The sequence below is a fragment of the Anser brachyrhynchus genome (genome assembly GCF_964034855.1).
Source record: "Anser brachyrhynchus genome assembly, chromosome: 2".
Lineage (NCBI taxonomy): Eukaryota > Metazoa > Chordata > Aves > Anseriformes > Anatidae > Anser > Anser brachyrhynchus.
Window position 1 is genome coordinate 121127346 of NC_137695.1, and position 13183 is coordinate 121140528.

General features: G+C 44.8%; 1 protein-coding gene across 2 annotated transcripts; it reads right to left on the reverse strand.

Moving 5' to 3' along the window:
- Nucleotides 1-2126: 2126 nt before the first annotated feature.
- On the reverse strand, nt 2127-6990 carry PENK (proenkephalin). Of its 2 annotated transcripts, none has more exons than XM_080578031.1 (3): nt 6751-6990; nt 5819-5960; nt 2127-3096 (listed from the first exon to the last, which is right to left on the reverse strand). In XM_080578031.1, the coding sequence occupies exons 2-3, from the start codon at nt 5954-5956 to the stop codon at nt 2431-2433; spliced, it is 804 nt and encodes a 267-aa protein (XP_080434157.1). In that variant the 5' UTR covers nt 5957-5960; nt 6751-6990; the 3' UTR covers nt 2127-2430. The 2 variants fall into 2 exon arrangements, with proteins under 2 accessions (XP_080434157.1, XP_080434156.1); XM_080578030.1 differs by having other exon boundaries at nt 6747-6976.
- Nucleotides 6991-13183: the final 6193 nt, after the last annotated feature.

A 13183-nucleotide genomic window follows, 5' to 3' on the forward strand; every position in this document is an offset into this window, starting at 1 on the left:
ATTTTGAGCTGATTTCATCTGAAATGCTAATTACTGAGAATGTTAGGACACTTCAGTGTTAGAGAGCCTCTAAGTGATGGCATAACTCAAAGTCCTAAGATAAGAAATTCCATGACAGCAGAAGAATTTAGATTGTATTCTAATTTCACATTTTTTTAGTTATACTTATTTAAAAGAAAAATAGTGTCTGACTGAAAAGGCTTTAGATTATAATAGAAGGAATGAAGACCATTCAGTTTTGCTGTTTTATTCAGGGAATTAGAGTCTTGTCCCCCTCCCATGTACATTGCCACCTGCCTGTTCAACCTTGGAGGAGACATATTCCACCCATTTGCTTGCCCTCACTCCTTTTGGGCTGCATTCGTATATCCCCATTAGATGTACTTAGTATCAAGTACTTTTTTACTATATACATTGATATAAACAGGAAGGTTTAGATCAAAACACTTCTTTCTGTAAGGTACATACTAGATCACTAGGATTTTGGGATTTTTATTCCTTATTAAATCACAACATTGCTAGCTATGAAGGATAGGTGACAACAACTGGTAAACCTTTTGCATCATCAAAGGAGTGCAACAGGACTCGTTTTAATTACAGTCTGGCAAGGGCCTTTCTCCGGCTAAATTAGAAAGAAGAGAGCTTTGGGGAGAAATGAATAAATGTTGAAAGATCCTCTGATCTTTCAACAGCGTGAAACATCAGAGTGTGGGAAAAACTCTCCAGAAAGGTGATAGGGAACACAAATGAACCCTGAGAAGGACATGGGGCACCTGTATCTTTTTCCCTTTAAAATTTGGTGTCATCAGTGATGTGCAGCAGGAACAGGAAAATGGATGCCATGGTTTTTACTGAAGGAAAAGGAACACCTTGCAGTTTATCAACTCTTCAGCAGGATTTTGGCCACTTCAGACAACCTCTATCATCCTCTGAAGGCCAAGACAAAAACTAGTTGTACATGATTAGGCTTTTAAGTGTGCATTTAAACAACTAACTTTTAATTTAAAAGTACTGAGCACCCAGAAGACCCCACTGACTTGAAATTGGAGAAAAGTCAGACCCTTAAGCTGCCCTTTGTGTCAATAGTTGTTACTGTGCAAATCTGAGATACAGATACTGAATCCAGAGCCACGGGTGGTTTTAGGCATCTAGCTCCCATACACTATTTCAGTAATAATCAGATATCTAAACAGCTTTGAAGATTTTGACTGCAGAAATTTTTAAGTATAAGACTTGTGGTTTTAAAAATCTTGGTCATATGTCCTGAAATTATTCAGTGCCAGTGGCCAAAGATTTTTTTACCATGTTATTGCAAGTGTGACGTAATTGGTAGCAGTAGGTGGGAGAAAAATGCTGGTACACCTGATCTAGGAAGCTGAGGGGATAGTCAGGCAGAATTATACAAAGATGCATACATGGGGATGGGATCTGCCCTTTGATGTTATCTGCTGCCTATGTAAATGCCAAAAGATCTATAGCATCAGTGATGGGTTTTCCATTTGCTCTCCGATTTACTTACACTGCTTTCATTTGAAATAGAAAAGACTGACCAGCAGTTTCCCATATTTCAGTAGTGCCTAAGTGCTTTTTGTCAGCTGAGGAATCAAATGGAAAGCTCCTCCACAGAAAGTCATATCAGGCGCTCTGTAAAATCAGATTTTTGGAAAAAAAATGCAGTTGTTGATCATGTTTATTTTGCATAAATTCACTTACTGCTTTTTGAGTTAGTGTTTATAACTTAAAGGCCAAATGTACAATCCTATATTGGATAAGAGATGTAACTAAATAGATGTGGCATTGTATTGTGCACTGGATAAATTTTTTTAGATCTTTAAGTCAAAGATTTTTATGAACTGTTTTTGCGTGAAATGGTTAAGCACCGTAGATTCAGCTAATCGGTTAAAATGAGAGCAGTTAGAGCAAATCCAATTATATCCCCTTTAAAGCACGTTTATTGTTCCTCTATTCTAAGGATCTGAGAAAACTGAGACAAAAATTTGTTTCAGTTGTGTGTGCAGTACAAATTCTGTAATTATAGAAAAGAGGTTGGCATTACTCTGCTTAGTGTTAAGAAAAATTCATATTATGTTTGATTAAATAACAGGAAAAAAGCACTGCAGAAGTTATGCATTAGGATGAAGAATTTATTATATATACAGTTAAGCAATTCTACTGTAGATGTACTTCCTGATTAAAGAAAATGAATACAGTAATCAAAATAGCATGGTAACTACATACAGACTGAAACTTGACTAAAACAGAAGTTAGCTATTTGACTTGAAAGAACACGGGACCTGGAACAACAGATCGCAGGTTGCATCATTAACCAGGACAGTAAAAAACTGTACAGTACAAGCAACACGTTACAATAAGTTATGACCAATAAGGCAGTCTCTCTCATTTAGGACAAAAGGGATAAAGGGAAAGATATTAAAATCTCATAAATCCACCATATCTCTTTTCCATCTCTGGGACCTCTTTGGAATAAGTTTCCCCATCTTCTTCTGAAGGGAGAATGGAGTCGGCGAAGCGCTTAAGAAACCCACCGTACCGTTTCTGGTAATCCAGCCACCACTCTGGCCTGCCCACTCTTCTCATGAAGCCACCGTATCTCTTTTGCAGCTCTTTGGCTTCGTCTTCCAGTTCTGGGCTGCGCTTTATGCTTCTCATGAAACCTCCGTACCTTTTGTTGATGTCTCCATCATTTTCACTTATTTCTCGGTAATGCCCTGCTTCAGGGTTATCCCCTGTTCCTAAAAGCTCTTTCAGCAGGTCAGAGGAATTAGCCAGGGCATCGTCATCTGAGTCTTTCTTCATGAACCCTCCATACCTCTTAGCCAGGATCTCTCCTCCATTAGCTTCATCCTCTGGTTCTACCCGATAGAGCTCATCCATTTTCTTCATGAACCCTCCGTATCTTTTCATGAAGCCTCCATACTTCTTTGCAAGCAAATGGTTCTCGTCCAGCTCTTTCTTGTCTCCTGGAGCAACGCTGCCATCCTCAGAAAGGTCCAGCTTTGTCAGCTGCAGGAGCTCCTTGCAGGTCTCCCAGGCCTTGGCAGAAGGCAGCTTTCCTTCACATTCCAGTGTACATGCCTGAAAAACGGATGGGGTTTGCTGAGAATGACTTGATAGCAACAAACACCTCACTGTCACCTTGTCATAGCTTTTCTTGCTTTTAAAAGGCCATGAGCGAGCCTCTCTCCGAGTGGCTTGGAAAGACAGCTCTTCAGGAAGGGCTGCTCTGAAGGCTTTCATATCCTTCTGCAAAGGACGTGGCATCTCCACTCTAAGAGAGAGAGTACCAGACCAGTTGGATCATGGGTCTCGCATGGCAAGGCTGTCCCAGTGATTCTGTTTCAAAGCAAGCTGTATGTACAGTTCCTGCACCTCCCTTACAGTAGGGTGCATTTTTATGAACGTTTCTATTTACTAATGGACAGTTAAAATCCAATTGTGGTTCATTTCATAAGGAGTGTGTAGAAGTGTATGCAATCTTCATCATTAAAAGTAACATTCAGAAATTTCGGGAACAAAGCCACTTAGAACTAATAAAGCAGCATCATTGTTGCAAAGAAGCCAGCTGCATTGTATACTGTGCTGCTTGGTATCTTCAACACACTGCATAGCTCTAAAGGCTCTATTTCTGTCTATTATAATTTGATTTAGTTTATGGAGCACATCTTTCAAATGTGTACCAATTCAAATGTAGAAATACAGACTTCCTGAGGCAGATCAAACTTCTGATTTTGCTAGTTTGACTTACTAAGCAGTGATCATCAGGAAGAGGGAAAAAAATCCCAAGCTGTGTTGCTTCTGACGGGAAAAGAAATTACTGAGGCTAAGACAAAAATGCTGTCAACACCAGTATGCATATCATATAACCTGTCAATATTAACATACATTTTAGCTACTTTTGTGTTGGGAGATTTACCCCTTGTGAAACCAAACTCTTCATCTGCAGAAAGGTGAATCCAATATTTTTGTTCTTTGCCACAGTTTTCATGTAAAAAAAAAAATAATTAAAAAGAAATCACCAATATTTTTAGTAATAGAAACAGTTATTTTGCCTATAGATGGTGACTTCTAAGGATCTCAGTATACTTTAAAAGTGTGAAATGAAATCTCAGCATAATTCTCTCAATAGTTAGCTGACCAGCTCACTACCTCTGGCCTTACCTGTCTGTTGAGCTGTTTTATTCTCAGAAATTTACATACAGTTTTTTATATGATCACAAGAAAATTACATGGATTTATGTACTTTGCAACACAATAATTTACTTTAACAGGTACTACATACTTATTGCTATATACTATAGTTATGCAATAAAGAGAATTTGGTCTCAGCTTCAGCCTGACCTTGAAATTGCTCCAAGTCAAAGCAAAACCACGTCTTTCCCTTGTTCTTCACTTCTCAGTTAGTTTAAATAGCATATTGCTAAGTGAACATATGCCATCTTGTGTGTATGAATGACCAGGTTATATCTTACAGATACAATATGATAATACCGGTTCTGATATTACTAGATGCTAGTGTCTGGAAACATTTGTTTCCAGAAACTGTTTGTACCTGTGTAAGAAATATATGTTATGGCACATTGCTTCTTTCCCCATTTCAACTAATAAGTGTTGTCATGGAGTGGAACTTTAATTATTTCTTGAACAATTACTGAAGGGTATGCAAGAGAGACTACAGACAACCAAAAAAAGCACACAGCCCTCCCTCCAAAAGGGCAGATTACCACCTTTTTTTTTTTTTTTTTTTTCTTTTTCATGGTTAATATTAAGGCTAAAGTTTGATTGAAAGCTTGAAGGGTTAAGTATAGGTATACACAACCTCTTTTGGACTGTTGGCCAGCCACCCTAAGAATATTGCCGTTATAAACCTGCTGTGGTTAGCAGCGAGTCCTTGCTTTAGACTAAGCAGAAATACTTGGTGACTCCTAATTCTGCACAGAATAGGTTCAGTCCTTCCTTTTTCTTTTGCTTCCAAGTAACCGATGACGCCTTAGGAGGAAAACTTTCCTGAACATCTGGCAGTGCTGAGAGCCTGATGCCTCAGCATCGCCTCTATTTGAGGTCAGGAACTGCAGGAACCGCTGGCTGAGGACTTGGCAGCCCGAGTTCCTGCGTTCCTCAGGGGGGTCTGAGGGACCCCAGCCCATCACTGATCCCGATGCTTAAATTTCAAGTTGAGTTGGCTCTGTGAATATGCCATTTAATCATTTCAATATCATTAAAAGTACGGATTAAGAAAAAAAACCAGCACCCTGCGTTCTGTTTTTTAACATGATTTACCTCGGGAGATGCCGCAGTGTCAGAGACTTTTTTACAGGCGTATTCCTAATTGCACAGCAGCACCGGGAGGGAGAGCAGCAGGAGCTGTTCGATTTGGGCTCGAACCTCCCTTTTCGCCAGATTTCGGCCAAGTTTCCAGGCACAGCCCCCAGTCTCCATTTCGCTTTCAGGGCCCCCGGGGGCGCGCTGTGCCGGGGGTGCCCCGCTCCCCTCGCCCACGGCAAGGGCCGAGCAAAGGCGGGGGGCACGGAGGGTCCCGGCGGAGCTGCCCTCCGGCCACAATTCCCTTTCCCCTTCAGTTTTCACTCCACTTTCTCCCCTCTCCCCCCCGGGGGCGGGGGGGGGGGGGGTCCCCTCCAAACAGCGCCGGGCTGGGGGCTCTCTGCGGTGCTCTCTCCCCCCTTCAAAACCCCATCCTCGTCCCCACTGTGTCTTATTTTTCCCCTTCTCTCGGTCCGCTGTCCCCCAGAAAGGGGACTCTGGACGGGAGGGGGTGGATCCCGGCCCCCCGGCGCCTTACCAGCGGGTGGATGTCTGCGCGGGGCCCCAGGCGGTACGCGCAGGTCGCGCACTCGCGGCCGCAGTCGGCCCGCACCCGCGGGAGCAGGCAGGTGCTGAGCGCCAGCAGCGAGCAGCCGAGCCGCAGGAGCAACGCCATGGGGCTGCGGGAAGGGGAGAGAGAGGCAGAGAGAGAGAGGTCAGACGGCAGCCGCCCCCCCCCCCCCCCCCTTCATGCCCCCAAAACCCCCGGGACGCTGTGACTGGAGGGGGAGCGGAGCCGCCCCGACCCTAAGCTCCCGTCCTGGGCAGCGCTCGTCCCGAAATGCTGCATCCGAAATGCTGCGTCCCGAAATGCTGCGTCCCGAAATGCTCCGTCCCAAAACGCCCCGTCCCAAAATACTCCATCCTGGAGCGCTCCATCCGAAACGCCCCATCCCAAAATGCTCTATCCCAAACCGATCCACCCCAAATGCTCCATCCCAAATGCTCCATTCCCAAATGCTCCATCCCCAAACGCTCTGTCCCAGATGCTCCATCCCAAATGCTCCATCCCCAAACACCCCGTCCCAAACCGCTCCGTCCCAAACCGCTCCATCCCAAAACCGCCCCGTCCCAAAATACTCCATCCCGGAGCGCTCCATCCCAAAACACTCAGTTCCAAGTGCTCCATCCCGGACCTCTCCATCCCGAAATGCTCCATCCTAAAACACTCCATACTAAAACGCTCCATCCCAAAATGCTCCATTCCAAAACGCTCCATCCCCAAAACTCCCCATCCCAAAATGCCCCATCCCAAACGCTGCATCCCAAACCGCTCCGTCCCAAACCACTCCATCCAAACCTCCCCGTCCCACCCCGGCCGCCCATCCCCAGCCTCATCTCCCGTCTCCGGAGCACAAAGCCACCGGTGCGGCGGGTCCCCCCGCCACCCCCGCCGGCTCACTCACGCACTGCCTCCCCTCGGGGCTCCGGGCGGGTTTTTGAGCCTTGCTGCGGTGCCGGCGTCGGATCCGCAGCCCTTTTATAGCGGGGCTGGGCAGCCTGCGCCCCCGGAGAGAGACTCCGCGCTGGGGACGGGGAGGGGGGCACCGAGGACGGCCTCGGTGAGCGCCGGGGGGGCGCCGAGCGGCTGCGGGCGGCGGCACTTTATAATTAGGGAACGCGGGCAGAGCGCGGCCTCCCCCAATCGCCGCCGGGCTCCCGCTGACGCAGCCCCTACGACATCCCCCCCAGACCCCCCCGATGTCCTGCACGCCCCCGTCGGGGGCTCCGAGGGGGCGGGCGGGGTGCCCGTGCCCGTGCCCGGCCCCGTAAGGCGCCCGCGGGGAGGTTTTTTTTGGGGGGGGGCTGAGGCATCGGAGTGAGTCATGCCGCACCCCTGGGGGTCGGGGAGGTGGGTTTTAGTGGGGTCTGTGCGAGGGTCTTGGTTGTAAAACGTTGGGATTTCCTAAGCATGGACAGCTTCGCCCTATTTGCATGGTTTTAGCGGCTGGGAAGGCACAAATATGGGCACAACGCGCAGAGGCACAATCCTGAAAGGTTCCCGGCCCCAGCAGCTGGGGCATCGCTGCCCTGCTCGGCTGGGAACCGGCCTCGGGCAGCAATGCTGATCCCTGACATCCCCCCCGATCCCTGACATCCCCCCTGATTCCTGACATCCCCCCTATACAAGGGCTCTGCCCCAGCAGTATTAAGCTGTGGTTCATTTCCAGCCCCAAATTATTTGCAGCTGGTTTATACATATTTGTTTTTCTTTCAGACAGGATTTTGTCCCTTCATGGTGTTTTTCTGGCTGATCGTTTCCCTTCTCAGCCCTCTTTTTGCTCTAGTCACCAGGCTGTGCTCTGCAGCTTTCTGTCTCGAGGTAGACCCTTACCCAGTAAATGTTCTCCCCGGCGTTTGCTGTACTTTGAATTCATCATTTCTGAGCAAGAGTGATGGGACCTGTGCACAGCCTGGTGAAAAGGAATTTTATTAGGACGTTAATACATAGTCATCCCCACTGGAGGAGGAAGACACCTCAACTTGTGCCTCCCCAGGTCTCATTTGTCTTTCCTAATACTGCAGCACAGCGATGCCACACAGTCCTCTGGGTCTGAGATACAGACAGGTCTTCATCCTTCAGGACTAACACGAGATCTAGTGCCATTACCGCATGGAAATTGTGCCTTCTGCCACCTGTTAGTCTTTACATCAGACATCTGACTCAGATTAAGGAGGGTCACAGGGATACATGAAGTGCCAGAAATACATCCCTTCGCAGCAAAGACTCTTGCATGTACCCAGGGTGTGTGAGAAGAGAATCAGGCCCTCAGTCTCCCCAGTGATATCAGCCAACTTTGAAAGCAAACTCTCAAGAGATAAGGTAGACGTTTTAGAAATTGCCCCACTGGGTATATTTGTAGTTGCATCTGGAGCAACAAGCCAATTGCCAGGCCACTGAGTAAGCAGGCAGGCTGTAAAGGTTGTTCCTAGCCAGCCTCCTGGTGGGAAGGCACATCTCGGCCTCCTGACTCTTGCCTGGGTAAGGGTGAGACGGTTAGGGAGGCACTGACTAACACAGAGGTGACACATTCCATGCCTCTTTTGCTGTAAGGATACTTTTTACCATTTTTAAAAATATATTTTTTTTTGGACATCATCAGATTAGTCCTCAGGATCAATTACTGGCACTCACTCACTGAACCCCAGCCCTGCTGTCATTTCTGGGCACGCAATCTAACAGTCAGCATGGTGTGGTGGGACAGATAGCCCGGTAGTCTCATGATTATTCCTTTTACAGTGTGCATCCCACGTCCCCGGGCTGACTGGCTCCTCTTTTCATAGCTGTGCATACAAGCATCCATGCTCAGCCTGCCCACTCAGCTACTCAGTCTGCCTTGTCCTTCATTATGCCATTTAATGCCACTGATTGTGTTTAATCTGGTCGTGATGAAAACCCAGGCAATGCCGGAACCTCACTGTGTACAGAAGTGCGGATAATCCCTGCAGATAATGTGCAGACCTGAGCAGCAAAACAGACAGAGTGAAGAAGGAGTAAAGAATATAAATGGACCAAATAAAGGGCGTCTAAATTTTGTGTAGAAGAGGAGTAATGGAGAGGGTTGTTTTACAGTGGGTAAGTGCTACAGCTTCTGGGTGGGGACCAGGGAAGAGTAAAAGAGAGAAAAAGATTGGGTGTGAAATGCACAGGTGCAAAGAGACCGCATGGGGTAGAGGAGTGGTAAGTGGGCACTGCCAGCACTGGGCAGAAATACAACCATGGCTGCTGGATGTGCTAAAGATATCCAGCACTCCTTGGTTCATCTGCTTCTTCGGGTCTTCTGCTCTTTGAATCTTTGTCTGGTTCCTCCCTATATCTGGTCCTCATCCTGAGTCCTTATGGATGTGGTTATATGAGAGTCTTCTTTGCAGAGAGAGGATAAAAGCAGGAGAGAATTTGGACTATTTGGACAAAAGACTACAGGGCAAAAACTACATAAAAATTGCTCGCTGTAGGAGCAGGGGATAATATTTCCTCAGCAACAGCAAACTGAGAAACAAAGAAATAAAGAGGCATAAAAAGAAAGAGAACACTTTTCACAGCAGTGATGATGATGACTTGTTGCTCCCTACTAACCTGGTAATAACAGTGTCCTGGAGCTGATAAAAATTTTGGCATTTATAAAATCCAGAATTACCCCAGACACCAGCAGCTTTTTTCTGCCATCCAGATATACCACACAAAAACAAACTGTATTACAGGAGTGCTTGAAGCACCTTGGGACCTGTCCTAAATCTTGTCCAGACACCCAGACTTTAGCTAGGAAAAGGTGAAAGGAAGATGAAATCATAATTTTGCCAATAGAGAAGTGAAGCACGTAACCTGAATCACTTTACAAAGTCATGCCAAAAGTGAGCATTGGAGTTAGAAACTGAAATTCTCTTGAATTTCACGTCAGTATCTTTACTGCGGGAACAGATTTATTTTCCAAACTATACTCATCATGCTAATCGAGCTGCTTCAGAATCATTAAATGAAGATAGATTTACGGAAATATGAAATAAGCATGCTGTTAGCAGCCCTAGCAGCCCTTCTCATAACGCAGAGCCTTTCTGATAGAATCAAAATGAGGATCGGGAAACATAAAACAGCATGTTATGTTGATTATTTTCTTCAGCTCAGTGCAAAAGGTCACAGCGTTTCTTAAGACCAAACAGTCAGGTTCCATTTAGCTCATTCAAATGGATTTAATTTTTCATGGGAACATATATGTAGCTGATATCAGTGTCAAGAAAGGATTTGCAGATCAACCCTCTTATACCAAACTTAGCAATAAAGTCATTTATAGACCTATGGACACAAGGTATGCATTGCTACTTTTAAAATATCTTTATTAAATTAAGTCTAAAGTAAGCAGAGATGAATTGTAATAGGGAGACATACTCAATGTTCAGTTGGTATGGTGCTGCCCAAAATGTACCTTTATAGGACAGAGATGATCCAGTGCTTCCCATATCTCTCTTAATATATATGTATACGTATTGTTTGAGATATGAAGAAATATGGAATATATCAGTGATGCAGACAATTCTGCTCATAGATATTGAAGACAATCTTGTATGAAGAACAGGGTTGCCGGTATCATCTCAGACAAAACTGGATCTTCTTAATCATGTTTTTACCTTTGAACAAACCGCACCCTTTCTGGAAGGAAAAACCATGCAATGATCTTGTTGCCATCAGGAGATGTTTCCACTGATGTAACACAGACAACTTCTGGTCTTACCTCATGACTGATGCCACTCAGTCTTCTAAGGGGGAAGGAGGTTTCACGCTAATTTTTCTGAGTGAAATTAAGATCTTGACATGCATTCAGTGTCAGCAGACGACAAATATAACTTTTGGTGCATTTATTTATTTTGTGCAGTTCTCTGAGACAAGATAAGAACAAGGCAGAGAAGTTTATACCATTCTATGGAGACATAAGGAGCTTCACTTTAACGTGCTCCTCTGTTGCTCATGGACACATGAGGATGTGCACTCCAAGATACCTGAAATTTGGCCTGAACTACAGTAAGTAGCGTGTGCTGCGTTAAATGGAACAAACTGTACAAAATCTATATTTGTTATAAAAACATTATGTTGCTCATATCCCCAGAGGCCATGGGATGGGTATCTGCAATGAAAAAAGAAGGAAACAGGGTGCTCAGTAGCAAAATACATTGTGATGGAATCCAGGCACAGTGATTATTATTTAAAACAATAACTACTCCACATGAGTGGAGTGATTTATCCTCATTTTTTTAATTTAGAAAACTCATCCATGAATTACTAAGGAAGTATTAGATTCCATCTATGAAAAGGATTGCGGTGCCTAGTGTGTATGTAGAAGGATTAGCTGAAAATTGTAAATGAGCGATTTTGATCACTTTAGTCATATTAAGAAAAACAAACAAGCAGAGCCTAAATGATACATTTGGAGTGCAAGCTTGAACTGTTTTCCCATTATTCACATTCATACAACAGAATTTTGGAGCTTTTTCCCCATTTCCAGTCTCACATTCTCACTGCTAGTATTTTATTGCCCAGCTGGGGTGTGCTGTATTCACACTTCTGCACAGCGTTCAAAACGAGTTGCTTTTGTAGACAGGAGCTGTAACAAGAGCTGGACGCTCTGCCTGCAGAGCGGGTAAGGGCTGGCTGGATTCCTTGTGGCTCTCCTCCGGGGCACAGCTTGGTGCCGTGGGAGAGTCAGAGGTGACTTGAAATTCCTGTGTTTTGAGTGGCTCTGAAACACAATTTAAAACGATGTCAGTGGTTGCTGTGATTTCCAGCAGTCCAACGGGAGCCATTTAGAGCAGGGCACTGAGTGCTCTCCTTTCTGCCCCTGCTGAGGCCTGCATGCCGCCTCTCCTGCACCTCCTCAGGGGCCATGAAGGGAGCAGCAAGAGGACAAGTGTGCTCTCCCCCTTCTGCTCTTGCCCCGAAAGGATTCCCCATAGGTGATGCTGATAACAAAGAGGGTCCTACTTCATTTCGTTATACCTCTGCTAGGAATTCCCTCATCCACACTGGGAATCTGTCTTCCATATAGCCTGCTGTGCCTGTAGCTCTGAGCCCATATGCAAGCAGCACGGAGGCGCACATACCTTGGCCTAATGGTGGGTCGAACTCCTCAGATACAAAACCAACTTTGGTCATTTACAGTGGAGTTCTCCAGAGTAGCTACAGCCACAGTTGTAACCCCTGCAGCACTGAAAATGCTAAACAGATGATGTTCATGCAAAAAGGATGGAGTGAGGAAGGAGCATAAAGCACAGAGATCTCACAATCACCACATGAAATTTGCACCACTTTTCTTTTGATGTAAATCATTTTCAGCTGCTTTACATGGACTGGGTCTTCAGTTATGTCCCGAAAAATGTTCTCTGTGGGAAGGAAAGATGAGGTTTAAGTAATCAGGTTATGTAGCTAGGACAGGGAAGAAGATGCTGACATAAGAATACATCCTAAGATCATTTGAAAATGAAATAAGGAACAATATCATCATCACATTCTTTCATTTTACATCTATTTGAACTGTTTCGCTGTTGTTTGTACTTCTTTGCACCTTGTGTGCAAAAAAAAAACCAAAAACTAGAAATTGAACTGTGACCTTCCCCTTCTCAGTTTACCAGTCTATGTTCCTTTTCTTTAAAACTGCTTGTTTTATGCTTGAAAGCAATTTCATTTCATTTTGTTTCTTCTTCTGCATAATTGAACACTCCAGAAACTAACAAGCCACCTTAGACAGCTGAGACTTTATAGCTTTTCCTGTAAAGAACTATTGAAAATATTCCATGAAAGCTGAAGCTGTGAATCTTGCTAGGTTTAACACAGGGATGGAATTTATGCAAAAGATGAGCATGTCCTGGATGGTTTGGGAAGCAGAAGAGTTATCATATTGAGTGAACATGTGTAGAGACAGTGCATAGTAAAGAAAAATGAGAGATGTGGTAAGATGGTCTGATAATTTGGGGATGGCATAAAATCAGGGTGGTAACCACTGACAGTGTGGAGGTATGATACAAAGTTTGTTTGAGGTATGGAAGTGGTCAGAATGTCGTTGTCACACAGCTAACCATCAGTAGTTCTGCCAAAACCTTTCTGTGTCACCTGACATGATACTCTGAATTCACCACTTCCTTCTAATATAATGTAAATGCCATTGGTTACGATCTGATAATACCTTGCTTGGCAGCATTTTGCTAGACAAAGTAATTGGTGCTTATAAGGAAATTTCATGGCCTTTGATCAAGTTTGAAGTATCAGGTATGGTGTTTGTACCGCTGGGACATGACTTCAATGGGAAATGTTTGTAACCTGACTTTAGACTTTTAACTTAGGGATTTGGACTACCTT

Excerpts from the sequence above, each read along its gene's own strand:
- PENK (XM_080578031.1), bottom strand. The coding sequence starts at position 5,956 with ATGGCGTTGCTCCTGCGGCTCGGCTGCTCGCTGCTGGCGCTCAGCACC. Across the intron at positions 3,097-5,818 it reads GCGCAGACATCCACCCGCTG|GCATGTACACTGGAATGTGA; the intron begins GTAAGGCGCCGG and ends TCCGTTTTTCAG.